General features: G+C 42.8%; 1 protein-coding gene across 3 annotated transcripts in view; it reads right to left on the bottom strand.

Moving 5' to 3' along the window:
- Nucleotides 1-20436, bottom strand: part of carmil1 (capping protein regulator and myosin 1 linker 1) — a 39881-nt gene extending 19445 nt beyond the window's left edge. The window contains exons 1-8 of one of the 3 annotated variants that reach the window (XM_087834506.1): nt 20003-20436; nt 12326-12423; nt 7951-8001; nt 2686-2745; nt 2220-2341; nt 802-899; nt 647-717; nt 290-363 (exon numbers count right to left, since the gene is read on the bottom strand). In XM_087834506.1, the coding sequence (XP_087690632.1) occupies nt 290-363; nt 647-717; nt 802-899; nt 2220-2341; nt 2686-2745; nt 7951-8001; nt 12326-12423; nt 20003-20243 (815 nt within the window). In that variant the 5' untranslated portion in view covers nt 20244-20436. Of the gene's footprint in view, nt 1-289; nt 364-646; nt 718-801; nt 904-2219; nt 2342-2685; nt 2746-7950; nt 8002-12325; nt 12424-20002 lie in introns of those variants that run through there. The other 2 variants (XM_087834505.1, XM_087834507.1) reach the window with 2 other exon arrangements.
- Between the last annotated feature and the right edge of the window lie 380 nt (nt 20437-20816).

Here is a 20816-nt window from a genome sequence, read left to right as displayed (position 1 = left end):
AACAAGTTTTAAAAAGATACTTTTCCATTTGATTACATTTTGTATGATGATTATGCAGAAAAAGTAGAATTGGGCTGAAAGATCTATCACTTTATCACCTATTCAGGTTGTAAATCGTGTTTTTAAAAAGTAACTAAGTAATTAATTAATTTTGAAAATAAGTAATCAGTAAAGTAACGGGATTACTTTTTTGGGGAAGTAATCAGTAATTAGTTACTGATTACTTTTTTCAAGTAACGTGACCAACACTGCTCTCGATACATAATGAGGTGTTGAGTGGTTTCAGTACTTGTTGTCCAGATGAACAAAGTCCTGCAGGTTGAGCTCTTTGGTGTCCTGAGTGAGATAGATGGTGTCCACATCCTGGTGACAACAAGAAAACACGTGAGGCTGAGAGAAACCAAACACTTAAAAAAGATCAGAAAAACGCAGGTCCAGCAGATGTGACAAGAATCTGACTTATTGCTTCAACATGGCTGTGACATCACAGTAAAAACATCTGGAGAGAAGCAGGCGAAGAAAAAAAGATGGAAAAGGTATCAGAGATAAACAGAAATTAGCTGATGACTACAGACGAAAGAAGGAAAGAGAGGAGACAAAGTTCATCGGATTAAAAAGAGTAATGATTCCAGCGAGCAGCACCGACCCACTGGACTTCCTCTCTGTGCGGCTGGCGGAGGTAGTCGCACACACACCAGTACTGATGGGAGAAGCCGCCTGCAAAGAGTCACATGACAGCAGCGAATAAGCACAGACACTTTAAACATGTGACTTGGTGGGAAGTGAGTGATGATGACGTACCGCACGGTCCCAGGTCAGCTGACGCCTGCTCGTCCCAGATGGCCTGCAGGGCTGCCAGCCTGTCCGGGGGCTTCAAGTTTAACTTCCTCATCATCTTCCTTCCTTACAGAGAGAGGGAGGGACAAGAGGAGAGAGGAGGACGACAAAACAGAATCATTTCAGATTCATTTCCACACTTTTTAAAATCATTTCAAAAGCTTCACAAAAAGCAACAAGTGAAACTAAAGACAGGAAACAAGAAACCAAAATACAAGCTCGACTTTATTAGCTAATAAAACAAAACGAGGACTAAACTCACATTTTCATAACTAATGATGAGATTTTAGTTTGTTTAGCAGTCAGCTAGACTGAAAACATTCATTTGGTTTAATCTTAAATGTCTGATTTCTATGAACTGCTGAATTACTGTGAACATGAAGTGGTCACCATGGACGAGACCATCATCACAGAGACTTTCTGCAACATCCTGAAAATGAAACCACGTTGAAGGATTGCTGTAGAGCAGCGGTCCCCAACCCCCGGGCCTCGTTTGGTACCGGGCCGCGAGAGTTGAGGCTCAGGTGTGAAATGTATAGTTTTCAGGGTTTTTATCGGTTTTCAGCGTTATTTTGTTATCGTTTTTATCATTTACTCTGTTTTCCTGGGTCTTTTCACGTGTGTTATGAATAAATCTCCTTTTTTTCGGTACCGGTACTAGTTTTATTTTGTTGTATTTATCCGCGACACCTTAAAGGCCGGTCCGTGAAAATATTGTCGGGCATAAACCGGTCCGTGGCGCAAAAAAGGTTGGAGACCGCTGCTGTAGAGGATTTGTACACACTGCAAAGATCCACGGGAAACACGGCGGGAATTCCACTGTGGAATCTAAAACCAACAGCCGTGCTAAAAATGCTCCAGAGGTGCACAAGAAGATGACCTTAAACTTAAGATCTGCACAACTTGGATCTGCTAAGGCTCTTGATTCTCACACACGTTCAGATTAAACATGGTCAAAGAGACGAATAATGAGGCCGACACGTGTATCAGTCATGACAGTGATCTGAAAGCGTCAGACTGCGTCAAACGTGCACCGTGCAGCCGATTACAGCAACGATACTCTAGCAGAGTCCAGAAAAGTCTCCTGAAGATTTGTTTTATACTTATATTTTAATTCCTCTGCATCAGCAAACACAATGCCATCCAACAGACGTCAAACCCTTAAAGGTGCCGTGCTGTTAAAGCTCCTGTTAAATTAGCTTTTTCCTATCTTAAGTATCACATGCAAACTAATTGTTCATCATCATTCTAAACTTTACTGAATAAACGGAACACTGAAAACTTTATTTCACACTTAAAGGGTTTTTCCAACCCTCTGTCAGGTTGTGCTTCTGTGTTATCAGCCTAACAGTGCCAGCGGCTGCTGGCTGTGTGGTACCTACACCGGTACGCCTGCCGGGCAGATCCGGTGCAGACAGCTGCCGATGTGAGCGATCACCTTGTCCACTTCCTCTGCAGAGCCCAGCCGGAGGCTCCACGAGCCGTGCTCATGCTCCAACACCAGCTGCAGGGGGCGACACACACAAAGGAATCGGACATGAAGGAAACACGGATGTGAAGAAACGCAGACACCCCGTGATGATGATGGTTGGTTTTCCCCTGAAAGCCTGAGGAGGCTGATTCAGGTGAGTTAATGCAGAGCTGGAGTCCTTTCTCACTTCTCCAGTTTAAAAGACCAACGTGATGCAGAACAACACACGGTGGAAAAGACGAGTCAAACCTGCTTTAGCTTCATGAGGAAAAGCTGTCAATGTTTTACATCAGACACATGTGCATGTGGATGTAGTCCAGATGTTGTCATGTGTGCTGCGATGTCATGAATAAAAAGCTCAGTGTTGTTGTTTGTACCTGTGTGGGCTTGTTGCTCTGGATTCCCTGGATTTCCAGATAGCTGAAGGACTGTTCAACCTGAAAGGGTTCAGAAGACACGCGTGTTGAAATCCACGCTAAACACATCAACTTAATCTTGTGTTTCCACATCTAATCAAAGAGCCACTGAAAGGGCAGCAGGCTGAGAAAAAACAGCCAGAAGTGTTTTTCTACTTTTCATCAATCCCAAAGGAGCTTTTTCTTCCCACAATGTGAACATTTACAACGGAAAACAAAGTGAAGTGATTACAGTTACTCCTCCTTCAGCATGAGGAACTCTGGCTCTTCCCAGGAAACGTTTACCCCTCACACACAGTGAAAACACAATCTGCCATTAGCTGGATGAAGGATTTCAGGTGCTGCACACACGGACGTACACATGCACAACATTCGATCTACATTTTTGAGCCAACATCTGTATGTCTGAACAACTGAACTGGGCAGATGTGAAGGTAACAGGATGTACAGAGAGGTTTGGTTTGAGCTGCCCAGTTTTTTCCTTTGGATATTTGCTGCAGGGATCCTTGAACTCGCTTCAAAGCATCAAAACATACTGAAAAACTCAGCAGCAAAGTTTCTTTCCAGAAATCGTGACCTATATACTTTTATTTTTTACCTTATGTCTAAATTTTATTTATTTATTTATTTATTCATATTTTTATTGAGAGACAAGTGTACATTAGTTTACAATGACAATACAATCGGTACCCCTCACATATTTTTTAGTTTTTCTTACATGAACAGATACGATAATACACACACACACGCTAAAATAAAATTGAAAAAACAAACAAACAAACAAAACAAAACCTAAGAAGAAACTCAAAACAAACACAAAAAAAAAGAAAAAAAAGGGGGTGGGGGATATGATATTAATCAGCTGGTAGAGCGTTTAATGACTTGCAATAGTTTACGAAGGGGCCCCAGATACGATAAAATTCTCTGTATTCGCCCTTCGCCACAAGGCCTATCTTTTGCAATTTAAGAAATGACATCACATCTCTAAACCAAAAAGAAACTGAAGGTGGCTTTGAAGATTTCCAAAGGAGTAAGATGCAATGTCTAGCCAAAAGTGATGTAAAGGCTAATATTTTGAAGTGTGTAGGCTAAATTTTATTTTGCCATGTTTATTATATTTTATTGCTGCTATTGTTCTCGTGTTATTGTAAGGAGACCTTGAGGGTCTGAAAGGCGCCTATAAATAAAATGTGTTATTATTACCTAACAAATTCAGACAGAAAACTATTTTCTTTCTCCTGAACTGCACCAGGAAACAGGAGGCGTGCAAAGACTGGTGATGAGAGGCTCACTCTCATGGCAGGATGTGGACATGACGGCAGCCAGAGGTGGACATCTCTACAGCTCTAAGACTCGTGCTCAGTGTTTGAACCTGAGCTTCACATTTAGGACTGAAGGCCGACTGTGAGGCAGATCTTATCAGCCAACTTCACTGTTAGCAACGCTGATGTGAGCCAAGCAAGGCAACATCTGGTGGAAAGAATGAAACCTGGCTGTTAGAGCAGCTGATCATCGTTAAACTATCACACGTGGCTGAAATCTTGAGGGTCCACGTGCTTTCAGTCGTGGAGCAGAACAAGTGTTACCTTGATGAGTGCATATCTGTTTTTAGATGGACTGAGAATAACTTCTCAAGCGCCGACTTGTTTCGTGGTTGAGCAACAGACAGTTCGCTGTGCCGCAAGAACGTTCAAGGAGGCTTTCCCAATCATCTCGACTATATTTAATTTACACTATCAACAATTCTCCAGTGAGGAATTTCTTAAATGCTTTTCCATGATGGACAGAGCGTGCAGTGCCGATACGAGGCGGGTTATTATTGCTACTGAACAAACCCTGAAGAGAGGAGCAAGAAGAAGAAAAATCTGTGAGACTACAGGAATGTAAAAAACACAGGCTACAAATAGTCTGCAGAACAAATGTCTGGAGCAGAGCCTCGCACTCGTTTCCCTTTGAATCCAGAGAGAGAGTAAAAATAATGTGCGGTCGCTGCCAAAAAGAACAAGTGTGACTGAGGAAAAGAGGGAGAAGCACAACAACGATGGCGGGAGCGAAGGGGGGAGGCGGAAAAAGAAAGCGAAAGAGCTGGAGAGACCGGAGAGCTGTCGGGCGATGAAGAGGCGCGATGCAGAGCGAGAGGGGGAGGGTGGAAAGTGAAAGGAGGATGGACGAGAGGACGAGTAGAAGAAATCAATAAGAAACGAAGTGAAAAGCAGAGCGAGAGGGCGAGCCGTGCCCCCTCCCTGCCCTCCTCACCAGCTGTTAAATTCCTCCATTGTCTCCCCCCCCCTCCCCGCTGCCTCTCTGGGCTGGGACAGTACACACCGAGGAACAAACCGCCCTCTGTTCCACTCTCTTCACACACAGTTAGAAAAACCGCTGGCCCACTGTGGAACAACAGATCAGGGGTCAGCTGGCGGAGCTGAAACACGTTGCAGCCTCTAAGGTTCACTCGTGCCCGCTGGTGTTTTTGAACATCGCAACTCATCATCCTAACGTTGTTAAAACAAGAGGAGAAATTCGCTTCTACGGAAGGTTTTAAATGTCTCACGAAAAGACGACAACTTTGATCTGAGAAACTCCGTTCAGTCTAGGGCTGCCACAAACGATTATTTTGATAGTCGACTAGTCAGATCATCATCCATTGGACATAAAACTACAGATTATTGCAGCAGCAGCATCTGCTCTTATATAACTATCATTAGCTTAAAGCTTTAAGTGTTTAAGGTATGTGCTAACTAAAAATAAAGACAAGATGATAGTTTGTTAAATTTTAATGACATTTGCAGATTGTTTTGGTGAAGTTTAATAAACTCCTTGCTATCTAAAATATAACAGGACACCGGAGTATATTCTCAGCATCTCACACTTCTGATAATCAGCTGTCTGCTTGAAGTTTATTCAGCTGTGTAAAAACTATAACTTTAATCTCAGCCAAACCGATTTACTCAGGAACAAATAAAATACTGAAAAAATCCAAACAATAACATTTTTAAGTTATCTAAGTGACTTATATATATTTAACCTGAGTAGCGAAAGACAGCGGTGGGTTTGAAAACGATTAGCCGGGAGTCCGGTGTTCTCACGGCTCTAGTTAGCCTAGCCCCCGGCTAGCTATCGAGCTAGTGGCTAACAGACATCTCCGAAAACGTCGGAGCGCTTTTGAAAATATGTGGTGTCTTGATAAACTGAGCAGATATTTGAGGTTTACACAGCTACATTCTCGCCTGAAAATATGTTAAACGTTTATTTTGTGACCCAGAAAGAATAATAAGAGTAATATTAAAACTAACTAGCTGCCGCCATTGTTGACAACTGAACTGGGCTGCGCTATGAATTCTGGGACACAGCTTCTTCTTCTTCGGGGTTTAACGGCAGCTGGCATCCTTGTACATGCAGTGCTGCCATCTTCTGTTTCAGTCCGTTATTACACTCTTAAATCCTGCTACTTATTCCTGCGTCTTTTGTGATCTTACAAAGCTTCAAACGATGCGTCGACTATTAAATCAGTCGTCCATGATTTTAATAGTCGACTAATCGTGACTAGTCGACTAATCGTGGCAGCCCTAGTTCAGTCGGGTAACCGGATTAACCCGGACAAACAAAAGCACAGTCAGTCTTCCACAGGTCCAAACTTTGATTAAAGAAACTTCAAATAAGTTAAACTCTGCTCTGCTTTTCACATTTTATGGATTTTTACAGGCGTGATACGTAATTTCAGTCATAATTTACTCATTAAGTGCCAACATGGGGCCTCTGCTGTGGCTTCCAATAAAGTCGCTCGGCTAACAAAGTGCCTGCTTTCATTGAACTACAAAGTCTTATTTCAGTCATTTGATAATCAAAGACAACATTTGCTTAGACAAAACAATTATCCCGTCATAAGGGAATCCCTGACAGCAACGATTAGCAGGGCTCTGTTTCTCTGTGGTGTCTGTGTTCATCGGCTCTATACACCGTATACGACTGAGATTTCCATGATTATGTGCCATATTTCCAACATATACATCGTTTTTGGGGTCACGATTCTGTGTTTGACATTTTGGAGCCAAACAGACATTTAGTTTTAGTTTGAGCAAAGTCCCAGGACTCAGTTTCACTTTGAATCAGACTTAATGTCTCTGTCTGGTCTGATTCACACACTCATTGCTAAGAAGCCCCCAAAAAAGAAAAAAAAAAAACCCTCGAGAGTCACCAGGGAGCAATGAAAATAGATGCTACCAAAAAGGAAGCATCGTGGAAACTGTGTTTAACCGCAGAGCTACTTCTCTTTTTTAATTATACAGAACTGTGATGAGCTGCAAGTTCTAAAAACAGTTTATTAAATTTAAAACGAGGAAACACAAAGATTCAGGATTCAGCTGAAAATGGGTTTTGGGATCGAGTACTGGGAGTTTTCCTTTCCGTATCGTGCCCAGGCAGCCTAAAAATAAAGCAGCGTAAACATTTCACGATCCCTCGTATCTTTCTCAGTTTGAAGACTTCAAGAAAATAGTTCATCTTTACTTTTCTGCTCTTTCCAGAATGTTTTTCCTCTCCTATTCCTGCCTCTCGCCCTCTAGGTCGAACTTTTCTTCCTGTCACTGTTTTTCTTTCCCACAGGCTGATTTCTCACAGCTGCATTGTGGGTAAAACTATCAAATGTCTCCATATGGTGCTGAGACCTGCTCAACTGTGTAGAGAGGCACATGCAGGAAACAGCGAGAGAACGGGGAGAAGAGACGCGACAATTCAGACGTACGGAGAAATCAAGCAAAAATGTGGGTTTGTAACGTTCAATATGACCAATAAAAACCACGAGCACATGCATGAAAGGTAATGTGTTTTATCAGGGAACCATAGTGTTTATGCAGGGGACTTTTCTGAATGTTAACCTCAACCTGTGCTGGAGCTGTCCGGGATGAAAAGGCAAATCATGTGATCAAAACACCCCAGAGTATAATAGTTAAACAGATCCTGTTAATACACAGCCAAGTGCCCAAAAGCAAAGGTGTGTTTGGAGGTAATGTGTGACTAATAAGAAACATAGCTGTACTTTGTGATGAAATACAGATTAATACAGTCTATAGTCACGCTCGGGGCGAGGCTGCCCTCCAGTCAAAACGCTCTCTGTGACAGCGGCCGATCGAACGGGCTGACATTCAGCGTGTTAAAGACTGCGACTTAGCACAAAACACAAAGACAAAGATTGAAATAAAAAGTGTGGAGATGAACGGGGTCACTAACCTTAGAGGGGACTCGTGCTGTGAGCAGAAAGGCTCGATGTGAAGCCAAAGCCTGAGGACAAAGACAGACAACGGTCAACAGATGAGGATGAAGAAACTGAGTTTGTGCTTTCTGACATGAATGAAAACATGTGGAAATAGTCAGTACTTATCTTTACAACTTCCTTTAAGACTTTTCTTTTTAAATTAATGAACACTAGGGCTGCCACAAACAATTATTTTGATAGTCAACTAGTCACCGATTAGTCAACTAATCAGATCATCATCCATTGGACGTAAAACTACAGCTCATTGCACCAGCAGCATCTGCTCTTATATAACTATCACACTTCTGATAATCAGCTGTCTGCTTGATGTTTATTCAGCTGTGTAAAAACTATAACTTTAATCTCAGCCAAACCGATTTACTCAGGAACAAATAAAATACTAAAAAAAATCCAAACAATAAAATTTTTAAGTTATCTAAGTGACTTATATATCATGTTTAACCTGAGTAGCGAAAGACGGCGGTGGGTTTGAAAACGATTTGCCGGGAGTCCGGTGTTGTCACGGCTCTAGTTAGCCTAGCCCCCGGCTAGCTATCGAGCTAGTGGGTAACAGACGTCTCCGAAAACATCGGAGCGCTTTTGAAAATATGTGGTGTCTTGATAAACTGAGCAGATATTTGAGGTTTACACAGCTACATTCTCACCTGAAAATATGTTAAACGTTTATTTTGTGACCCAGAAAGAATAATAAGAGTAATATTAAAACTAACTAGCTGCCGCCATTGTTGGAAACTGAGCTGGGCTGCGCTATGAACTCTGGGACACAGCTTCTTCTTCTTCGGGGTTTAACGGCAGCTGGCATCCTTGTACATGCAGTGCTGCCATCTTCTGTTTCAGTCCGTTATTACCCTCTTAAATCCTACTACTTATTCCTGCGTCTTTTGTGATCTTACAAAGCTTCAAACGACGCGTCGACTATTAAATCAGTCGTCGACGATTTTGATAGTCGACTAATCGTGGCAGCCCTAATGAACACTCAGTGCTTTGGACTACACACATTTAACCACACATCCATACGGTTATTCTACACGCTGTACAGTCATCTGCCACACAGCCAGCAACTGTTCAATCTAAATCCTCGGGTCTGACTGTGGACAGCGAGGACATCTGTGTGTCCGCCTGCTTTAGTGACCACGTGGACTCATCTGCACTACAGTGTACGCATCCACCCAAAGAACAGCTTGGCCACTGAGCTTCCAGCTTTCTGTAATGGAGTACAATCAGTGCCCAACAAAAAATCACCCTTAAACAAAACAGGCAAAAAAGTGTTTTCATCTATCAATGATGATAATAATAATTATAATAATAATGATAATAACGACAAGAAGAAAAAATGAAAAATAATTCAAATTGGTTGGAAGAGCAATTTAGAAACTGTAATTGTGGCGTTGATGATGTTACACATGAAAAACTAAATAAACAGAATAAAGGAAATTTAGTCATTTTCAGTGTAAATGTGAGCAGCCGTCCCTCTGGGCCTTTGGTCCCAACAGCTTTGTGTATTTTCCCTCGCAGAGAAGCTGGCAGCAGCGCCGGCTTCTGCAGAGGGTTTTTAGCCGAGTGGGATAATAACACACATTATCTTTCACCACGTGTTGAACCTCAATCCTGGCGGGGAGCAAGTGCGCATTATGGCTGCTCGCTCGGCCTTAACCAGACTCCTACAGACAAAATTAGTGACTTATTTTTGAGACGTTTGATGAATTATGGTGTGAAATGGTGGGAATGTAAATGGTCCTTGTAATCACACTTTCACTGCAATGATTTTATAAGAAACAAAGTGGGGCAGCGAAAGCGAGCTGCACGCCACGGGAGGCCGAGCCAGCTGTGGCGCCTACAGTAACCCAGTTTAGTGAGGTCACTCCAGGTCACATCTGCTAATGCCAGAGGCGAGCCAAGAAGATACGACTGTCTCAGACAATGGACCGAGGGGCGGGGCTGCAGGAAAGTCAGAACGACCTGACTTTCCCCGTTCAGGTGTTCTGCAGACGAGCTGCAGCGAGCAGGCGAGTCCACGTAAGCAGACTAGGAAGAGAAATCAGATGCAAAGCGTCTGAACCAGAGTGCATCAAAGTGCTGCCGAAGCCTGCAGGTTCATCCTGAGCTCGCTTTTATCTTTAATCGTCTTTAAGATATTCATGTTCAAACGCTGCCTTTTGTGCAAAAGGCACAAAAAACATTTTAAAAATCGATTAATTGAGATAAAATGATCAATTTTTAGTTGTAACAAATAAAATAATCTGCACACAAACTGGTAGATAGATAATATTATAATCTGTAGCTTCTGTGTGTCGGCTCAGACACGTTTACTTCATAGTTCGGAGTCAGTGACGATTGAAGTGGGTGCAAACAGTGTGAACATTCAGCTGTAGTGGTTTCACAAAGGTAAACTGGTGTTGACACAGACACACATTCATGTTCACTGGGTTGGAGTTCAGCAGAAAAATGTGTTTTTTACTTTAATTTCCACAAATGAAAAGAAACCCAGCCGGACGCTTTATCGTGAAACGCTGAGCACGCCGGCTCATTTCAAGAAGTTATAGCTATGGGGCAGAACTGCTGATATACAGCTGTGGAATGTGGTGTGTGTGTCCCAACACCCTGTGGCTGTGAGTGGGCTGCTTCAGTCAAGTCCTGACAGGAGCTGCAGAGCCGAGGTATGTGGCCAAAGGAAAACACAAGTGTGTTAAAGACGTAAAAAAATGAGCTTGAATGCACTTCCTGAGCTGAGTGGTGATACTCATTTGTCTGTTCTTATTCCCACACTCACACAAACCTGCAGTTAGGTGAAACCAGACACCCGGTAACACCCACCTCTCCCTGCACTGCGTCTTCGAACACTTCATAAGAGTTTTACTTTTGCTGCATCATATTTGCAGCAACATCACCAAACAAAAAAAATTCCAACAATCACTCCTCATTTCTGCACCACTTCCTCATTTCAGGACTTCCCCAGCATGTGTGGAAATTCTTCCATGATTCCTACACAAAAGAACACAAAGAAAAGGAAAAAGCACTCGTACAAATGAGGCTTGCAGTTAAAACCCCCCTGAGTGGTTAAACTGTAAATATCAGCAGCTTGTTCAATCAAAACAAAGTTAATCATAACGAGATTTTGCTTTCAACTTGGTGCCAAACGTTTGAGGTATTTCCTTTCCCGTTTCAGCCGTGTCCATAAGGAGGTGCTTTCCAGCCTGGCATGAACAGCAGCACCACAGAGCTCTGATATCAAGCTCTACCAACACCTCTTGAGCTTCGACCACGAGGCCCATTTCACAACACGTCCACCCTGCAATTAAGCAAATTAAGCAACATTCCTTCTTTTGTTTGCTCCGACATCGCTAATCAAAACAAACGTTTCAGAATGGCTGCTCACTTTGAAAACAGTGCATCGGTTTTTACACTTTTTAAAGATTGCAGAGCTGCAGAGAAGCCGAACCCAAACAAGGAAGCACTCCCAACGTGACTCAGAGCAGCAGCAGCTCCCGTCGGACGAAAATATTTAACAACCACATACGAGCTGACGAGAAAACCTCACAATATCAGAACCAAGACTGCTGATAGACGTTTTATTTTAAAGGTGCGGATCGCTCTGTGATATATAAACACTCAAACGTTCAAAAAATGGCACCGATCATACGAGACATCCTTCCTCGCTGGTCTTCATCAGTCACTGCTAATCTACGCTCGTGTCGAGGCAACTAAAAAACCAAAATGACCACAAAAACAGTGCCTGTGCAGCACGCCTCGCACAACATCTGGAGTATTTGAGACCATTTTGTATTTTTCTTATTCAAATAAATACTGAGTAAGCATTGAGAAGAAGAAGATGAATTCCTACAGACATACAAACTGCTGCGTGAATTAACCTCTGTCTCTCTTCCACAGCATGTCTTTATCCTGTCTTCCTTCTCTCACCCCAACCAATCACAGCAGATGGCCCCGCCCCTCCCTGAGCCTGGTTCTGCCGGAGGTTTCTTCCTGTTAAAAGGGAGTTTTTCCTTCCCACTGTCGCCAAAGTGCTGCTCATAGGGGGTCATATGATTGTTGGGTTTTTCTCTGTATCTATGAAACGCCTTGAGGCGACTTTTGTTGTGGCGCTATATAAATAAAATTGAATTGAATTGAATTGATAAACCTTCAGCCTGCACTTCCTGCTTCATCACCTTCCCGCTCCAGCAACATTCCCAAACACTCAGGGTTCAGAGCAGTGACACTTCCTGCTTCCCACCTATCATATGTAACATTCCTGATGCCAAAAAGTTCACAAAAACAAAAGTTTAACAACAACTGTGAGACACATGGTTACAGTAAACAGCCGTCACTTACCAGCACTCGGTTTTCCACCTTGTCACCTTTGACCTCCAGCTGGACTTTCTGCCTCAGGGTCAGTTTCACCCTGCGCCCCACCGCCTCCCGCACACTCTCTACAAACACACAAAAACTCATGACAATTGACACCAGAACAGCTGGAGGCATCACATTACAGCGTGTTACACAACAATAGGAGCAGGACGGGAGATTTGTTGGCCTGCAGATGCTTTCAGGTCCGATTAACTCGTTTACTAATGAAGAATTGTGTTCTGAGACGGTCTCAAAACACAAATAAATAATTTAAAGAAAAAAACATATAAAGTAAAATAAATAAATAAATAAAAACCACAACAACAACAGAAACAACATAATAATAGAAACAAAAACAAAGCAAACCATAACAGAAGGGAAGGACAGATGAACAAATCGAGTTAGAGTTTCAGGTCCACAGCGTGCACGCTGCAGTTCTCCAGAAAGTTGCAGAATTTTGACCATAGAGCCCAAAACTTGTCCAGTTTATTTCTTAATGTATAAGTTATTTTCTCCATAGATCGTATAGATGTCAGTCCACATATTCTTTGATTTTTCTAACTCACAGCAATTCAGCGCTTCGCTTCCAAAAGTCCAGTCGTTAAGAGAGCTCTGTTGTTTGCAGCAGGTACAAAATTATTCGGGTATATATTTAAAATACATATTTTAGGATGAAGTGGAATCACATCACCAATAATTTGACTCGACAGATTTATTACCTTTTCCCAAAAGATTTGCACAGGTGGACACTCCCACATACAGTGAAATAAAGTGTCCACTCCACACTTAATACAGGAGTCTGGGATGTTTGAGTTAAAATGATGCATTTTTGACGGAGTAAGATATTGTTTTGTTAAATATTTATATTGAAGTAGTCGAGATCGCACATTAATTGTTTGACTCTGGGCCAAGGAGCATGATTTACACCACTCATCATCAGATAGATCCATTTGCCTCTAAAATAAATGTGTTGATTCTTTGGAATTTTCCATAAATAATTTGTACAATGCAGAAACGTGGCCTCTACCTTTAGATGCTTTATACCTGTGCTCTGTAGAGAGGAGTAGGCGGGGTTTCTAAGCTGTTACCTTGTGTGGTTAAGATAAAATTTCTTAATTGAAGAAATTTTAAAAAATGTTTGATAGGAATAGAAAAAGTACTTCTAGGTTGTTCAAAAGACATAAGAGTATTATTCCTAAATATATCAGACACTTATATCGAACCAAAATTTAAAACCTGCATCCGCCCAACCAGGAAGAAAGTTGTTATTTCCAAATATCGGAGTGAACCGAGACAGTTGTATCGTTTCTCCCAAGTAGTTATGTGTTTCAAACCAGATCATTATAGTGTTTTTAAAAAGGGGTTCTTAGTTTACTTATTTAGTGTTGTTGTTGTTGTTTTTTTGCTCACGGTGCACCATGTAAAACTGGTTAAAACCAATAAATAAATGTTTAAAAAGAAAAAAAAAGAAAAAACGTCCTTATGCTACAAACTGAGTTGTGGTTTGCAATCATTAGAAGACAAATTATGTGTCAACCTGCATCTTGTTGTCTCTACAGCAGAGAGCAGACAAAAGTTAACGAGCTGCAGAGGGAAACATGAGTGATGGAGGGCTGCACCGCGAACACAACACCAAACATTTAACAGCCTGTAGCTGTCATTTTTTTTTTTATGCACGCAGAAAAAATAATCAATCATTCAGAACATGTTTTTATTTACGAGGGTTTAGTGTCGACAGGCTGAGTGTAAATGCAGAGTGTCCGTTTCTTTACGAGAAACTCATCTTTCACTGAACTGGAATCACGTCCAGATTATCATGCAAATGATTTCATCTGTTTAAGAAGCTGCATGATGTTCATGATCAACATCGAGTTTCTCCACAGTACAAAGAGTGAGAATAGAAACGTTAGAAATGAACAGTGATGGGAAGGTTACTTTTAAAATGTATTCCATTACAGATTACAGATTACATGCCCCAAAATGTATTCTGTAACGTATTCCGTTACGTTACTCAATGAGAGTAACGTATTCTGAATACTTTGGATTACTTAATATATTATCATGCTGTTTACAACTACATGAATGTACTATTGCTGTGATTTATTACTGTTACTGAAGGTCCGCGGCTCCGAACCGTAGTAAAGGGACCTCTGGCTAATACGGTGGGTTCTGTGTCGGCTCGTAGCTGAAAACTAGCTTTACTTTGTTGTCTGGGTCAACTTTGCTAGCAGAGACAGAGAGAGGCGTTGAAAGGCTGCTCCAACAGAACTTATTGTTTCAGAGGAAAACACGAACACGGTGCACAGTCGAGTCTTAATAGCTTACTTACAGCTGGGCTCGTCAGGCTCTCTTCTTGGCTGCAGTGGTTATTATTATATTTACATGCTTCCAGCTCCCGTTTCTGCTCGATGACAGCTCGTACTTTTCCTTTTTCTCCCTCCCTCGCTCACAGACACATAACGGGTATGGCAGTCCATTCTCCCTGCAGCACGGACTACACTGCCCATGATGCTACATTCTTTAGAGCTATACCTGTAGCATTCTGCCTGTTAGCTTAGCACAACAACAACAGGCGCTCTCTCACCCAGGAAACATGCAGAGAGAGAGCGTCACCCCGTAACCATGGCAACCGTAACGCTGCCACCTGGAACAACAGAACGTAGCTGTCAAACAAAACCCAAACAGTCCTGACCCGCCACAATATGAAACAGGGAAGTACCGCCGTGTAATCCATTTATTTCAACAAAGTAACTGTATTCTAAATACCACATTTTTAAACGGTAACTGTAACGGAATACAGTTACTCATATTTTGTATTTTAAATACGTAACGGCGGTACATGTATTCCGTTACTCCCCAACACTGGAAATGAAGCTCTCTGTTAAACAACTACACGTCTACATAAAGGAATCACATAGAAAGCTTTCACCTTTGCTTCCTTCATGAAAACTGAACGACGAGGTCGCCAACGCAGCTGTGCTGGAGCAGGACGGCTCCCTGAGCATCTCTTGCTTTGTCAGCATCGACAGAGACGGGAGGGCCATGTGCACCAAGAGAAGGACAGATCACACCAAATGATATTTTGTATGGCCGGCTCAAAGAGGTCACTAATACGTATGTAAGACCGATGAATGCCTTCTATAATTTAGACCAGCATTACAAGATGCATTCTAGAGGTTTGTGTTGAAAAGGATGGATTTAAGTCAGGCGAGCGTGGGGGCCAGTCAGCAGGTCCTGTCTGCATACACATGAGGCCGGGCACTGTCGAGGACCAGGAGGAACCCAGGACCCAGTGTGCCAGTGTAGGGTCTGACATCCCAGTACCTGAAGGTAATCAGGCTGCTGTTGCCTGAAAAGCGCTATGTGTCCCTGTGAGAAGCACAGGGCACCACTGGTGGACCTGCCAAATATGGTCTTGTATTCTAAATCCCAACTGCGCTCTATGGTGCCAGATGGTGAGCATAGGGTCCCCAATAGGCCCTCAGGCCACCCTGGTGAAGTCTGTTTCTGATTGTTTGGTGAGAAATATTCACACCAGTAGCCTGATGGAGGTCATTTTGTAGCTCTGGCAGCGCTCAGACTGTTCCTGCATGCTCACTAGGGCTGCCACGATTAGTCGACTAGTCACAATTACGTCGACTATTAAAATCGTCGACGACTGATTTAATAGTCGACGCGTCGTTTGAAGCTTTGTAAGATCCCAAAAGACGCAGGAATAAGTAGTAGGATTTAAGAGTGTAATAACGGACTGAAACAGAAGATGGCAGCACTGCATGTACAAGGATGCCAGCTGCCGTTAAACCCCGAAGAAGAAGAAACTGTGTCCCAGAGTTCATAGCGCGGCCCAGCTCAGTTTCCAACAATGGCAGCAGCTAGTTAGTTTTAATATTACTCTTATTATTCTTTCTGGGTCACAAAATAAACGTTTAACATATTTTCAGGCGAGAATGTAGCTGTGTAAACCTCAAATATCTGCTCAGTTTATCAAGACACCACATATTTTCAAAAGCGCTCCGACGTTTTCGGAGACGTCTGTTAGCCACTAGCTCGATAGCTAGCCGGGGGCTAGGCTAACTAGAGCCGTGAGAACACCGGACTCCCGGCTAATCATTTTCAAACCCACCGCCGTCTTTTGCTACTCAGGTTAAACATGATATATAAGTCACTTAGATAACTTAAAAATGTTATTGTTTCGCCTTGTTTTAGTATTTTATTTGTTCCTGAGTAAATCGGTTTGGCTGAGATTAAAGTTATAGTTTTTACACAGCTGAATAAACATCAAGCAGACAGCTGATTATCAGAAGTGTGAGATGCTCGAGAATTTACTCCGGTGTCCTGTTATATTTTAGATAGCAAGGAGTTTATTAAACTTCACCGAAACAATCTGCAAATTTCATTAAAATTTAATAAACTATCATCTTGTCTTTATTTTTAGTTAGCACAGACCTTAAACACTTCAAGCTGTAAGCTAATGATAGTTATATAAGAGCAGATGCTGCTGGTGCAATAAGCTGTACTTTTACGTCCAATGGATGATGATCTGATTAGTCGACTAATCGCAAAAATAATCGGTGGCTAGTCGACTATCAAAATAATCGTTTGTGGCAGCCTTAATGCTCACTCATAAGTCCTCCTGATGGGCTAAGGATCTTCTACAGCCTTGTTCAGCTCTCTGGAGTAACTGCATGTCTCCTGGAATTTCCTCCAGGCTCTTGAGATGTGCCGAGAGAAACAGCAAAACTTCTCCTTCAGGATGGAGCATCAGGACTACCTGTGCAACATTGTAGGGTCCAGGTATCGGCTCATGCTACCTGTAGTGACACTGACTAACCAAATGCAACACTACAGGGAAAACAAAAATAAGTAGGGAAAACCGTCAGTGGCATCCAGCTGTGATCATATGAATGTGTTTGGGGATGTCTCATCTGTTGTTCATTTCAATAACAACCTCCTCTGCTCTTTAACTGAGCAGATCCATCTCCGAGAAGTTTGATTGACTAATGCTGATCAAAAACATTTATGTGCAGTGCACGTTGGTTGGTGGCACTTCTGTGGAGAAAAATCCACTCAAAGCTTTTCCACATCCATTATAACTTGGAGCTTCCTGTAATCAGAACATACAAGAAATTGAAGGACTTGCTTTTCAGTTATTCCCTCTCAGCGCTGTTTGACTGAGTGTGACTGCCGTACATCTTATTTGCTCACAGCATGTACCACATCTGATCTCCCTGATGGAACCAGTAGTGGTTTGTTAATGGTTTAAGTCTGCATGTTGTTTTAGTATTGGTGTGGAAATCCAGGGACACGAAGAAAGAACGAGGGTGAAGAAGCTGGAACGCAGAGAGAGTGAAGCATCGGGTAAAAGACGAAGGTGAAACGTGGAGAAAAGAGCGACGCTGTGCTGCGTGCAGGGTCCGCCTTCATGCCGTCCTCCACCCAGACGCGCGATGAGGTCATGAGGAGGATCAAAACATTAGAGCATGAAGCAGCGTGGAGGCTGATCAGAAACACATGTCCAACCCGCTCCTATAAAAACACGTTCCACTTCCCAGCAGACTGATTAGTACAGAGTAACAACCTGCGACATGCTGAATCTAAACAAACGTCTCCAGTTACAGTTCACACGGGCAGAAATTCAGCCTTTACTATTTTGTGAAAGTCCATTAAATACTGTGCAGACGGCTTCATCCTTTATACAATTAATTCTTCCAGATTCTCATTTATGATTTGAGAGGCTTGAGACTCGTTTTGACTTAAATCACAGTTCCTGCTTTGAACCTGAACTGTTGGTTGTGACTTCTTTACACAGCCAGAAGTTATAAAACAGCAGAAGCTCACATTTAGAGACATCGAAGTTATGGACACAGGTGCCGGCTCTGCACGTCACACCTACAGGAGGCTGGGCTATAGAAGCTCCCGGTGCACAGTTTTTGTGCTGATGTTAATGCTGAAGAGTCCTGGTGACGTCTATGCACCTCAGCGACCTCGCTCTGTAACTTTACATGACCTTTGTGGCTCCTAAACCCTTCTAGTTTGCAATAATGCCAGCTGATTATAGAATATCCAGCAGTGAAGAGATTCCACAAGCTGACTTGTTGCCACTTTAACAGGACTTGTACTGTAACGTGTCCTCGTACAGCTCTTTAAAATAACCTGTGGAAATGGGAGTAAACAACACCTGAATATAAAGATAAAGCTGCCTAACTTGATACTTTTTGGTGTATTTCTGTCCACTTCTTAAATGAAAGTCTGGCCGTCTCTTTGTCAGCAATGCTTTTAATCTCTACCAACTTCTGAGGGAAATCTGTGGCTCTGAAATGCTGAACTTCTGGCATTTTGGGGTATTAGATGGACTGTGTCTACTTTAAGGGTTCTAGTTATTTATTTTTTAAAATTGACTGCTTAAAAATTAGACAAGAAATGAATGGGTGTCCGTATATTTGCTGAACTTTCTCACACAGCTTTCGGCCTGTAATCACCGAGCATCTGACCCTCCTCACTTTTCATTAGTCCGGTCTCTGTGCACACAGAGGTCAGGCCTAACGAGCTCTGCTGATAAGCTTTTTTCCCTCCTAGTTTTAAATGACTGACGACGAGCAGCATCAGGTCAGCCCGTCCTGTTAAAACCAGCAGCAGGGCTGCCAACAAAAAGTCCCATTCATCAGTCTGCAGAGACATACAGTGTGAGACTGGTCTGCAGACGCCGTAACAGAGAGCACGGGGTCGTGAGTCAGCTCCATCACGCAGTACATGAGTCTGCTAATGGTGAGCTAATAACTAGAAAGACCTCATGGGTTTTCAAGCTTTTCCTTAATCAGCCCACTGCTGTCTCTAAAACTGACAGGAAGTAAGACACTGGTCCTAAAATAGGTTGCAGGTGGCTTCAGTCCAACATCAGCCTGTAGAAGTCAACGTAGGTCAAACACATGGACCTGCAGCTGTATCAGCAAGGTGTTTTATTCCAGTTCAGGCTCCTCTCTCCAGCTAAATGCAGTGATTTACACTTCTTCTTTGACACTCAGTCATCCAGGCAGTCTGTTGATAATATCCCACAATCCAAAGGAATTTCACAGACACACCCCTCTCCCACAGCTCTCTCCTCTCCCCCACTTCAGATAAGGAAGTGGCAGCAGAGGAGAGACTCTCAGGTAGCCAGCCAAAGCCTCAGGGCATGAAAATTACTGTTTTACTTTTACAGAAATGGACAAACGAAAACCAGAGATTATTTCACCTGTTAATAAAAGAGCCAATCAGCATTGATCCAGTATAGCAGGACAGTGTAGCTGTTGTTTACTGAAGTTCGTGTTTTAATATGAGCAGCGTGTTGCCTTCAGTTGAATCACATTATTATTTCCAAATCACTGGCCCAGAGTTGTAGTAAACACTCGTATATTTAGAAAACTTCAGCTTCTATGTAACTTCTGAGAGTCTCAAAGTGACCGCAGTGATTTTAAAAGCGAGTAAAAACACAACGTCACCGCTATGAGATCAAGTTTGGAAGAGTTTTACATGGTTCCCTTTAAATCATTGCAGCTAAAAGAGCCAACTGAGCCCCGTTAAAGCAGTTCGACGAACTCCAAACTTTTTATTTATTTTGAGGGCAATAGCAGCGCAGTGCATGCGTCGGTCAGCTGGCGTAAATCCCCGCTATCGTAACCTTACCGAACAGTTCGTTGGGAAAGTCCGTTGTTTCCTCAGACATGATTGTGCCGGAGTAAACACCCAAGAGGAATCCGCTGGAGAGTTCAGGAGAAGCGGGCAGACCCGAGAAGAAAGGCGGCTGCTGTGCGGAACTTCCACCGATGGAAGCGGCGAGTACTGCGGTAAAGGTGTAGTCCCGCTGTCTTCCCTTATCTTTGGCTACCTGTCGCCACCCTGCTTTCCTAATTGCAACTGTCTTCATCCATTCCTACATGCCTACACACACTCCGACTTCACGTCTGCATTACTGCGGCTGAAGGAAACCCGGAGGAGTTTAAAAACGGATTAAAAGTAGTTTCAGTTTGAAAAGTAGCCGAAAGTGGCGCGTGTGTGAAAACAACTCACGCGGACGCACTTCTTCACACTCAGCCCTTCTTTCCTTCACTTTTCCAGCAGGATTCCTCTTGCTGCGAAAAATGGGAGACTGGTGACACCTGGCGTCCAGTTGCTGCTGCACAGTCGCTTTCTTTAACTTCACCAGTCTAAACGGAATACAATAAAAAGAAATAATAATAATAAAAAGACAGACGGCTGGCTGCACAGGTAGTACAGCTGCTCTAGGATGGCACATATTAGTGACATTGTTAGACTGTGATGAGCGAGTGCTCCTTTTCTTTTCATGAACAGTGTAGCTACACAGCTGTGTACCAGTATATGCACTGACTGGTACACCAGTTCCAGTCTGAGCAGTGAAGAGGCACCAGTCCATACTAAGATGTTAAATGGACTGATGTTATACAACTCTTGCCTCGTTCACCTGTGCACACAAATAGTT

Source organism: Neolamprologus brichardi, chromosome 22 (genome assembly GCF_056152115.1).
Source record: "Neolamprologus brichardi isolate AB-2024 chromosome 22, ASM5615211v1, whole genome shotgun sequence".
In the NCBI taxonomy this organism is placed as follows: domain Eukaryota; kingdom Metazoa; phylum Chordata; class Actinopteri; order Cichliformes; family Cichlidae; genus Neolamprologus; species Neolamprologus brichardi.
The sequence above is the reverse complement of the archived record's forward strand: the minus strand, read 5'-3'. Positions and strand labels throughout refer to the sequence as shown.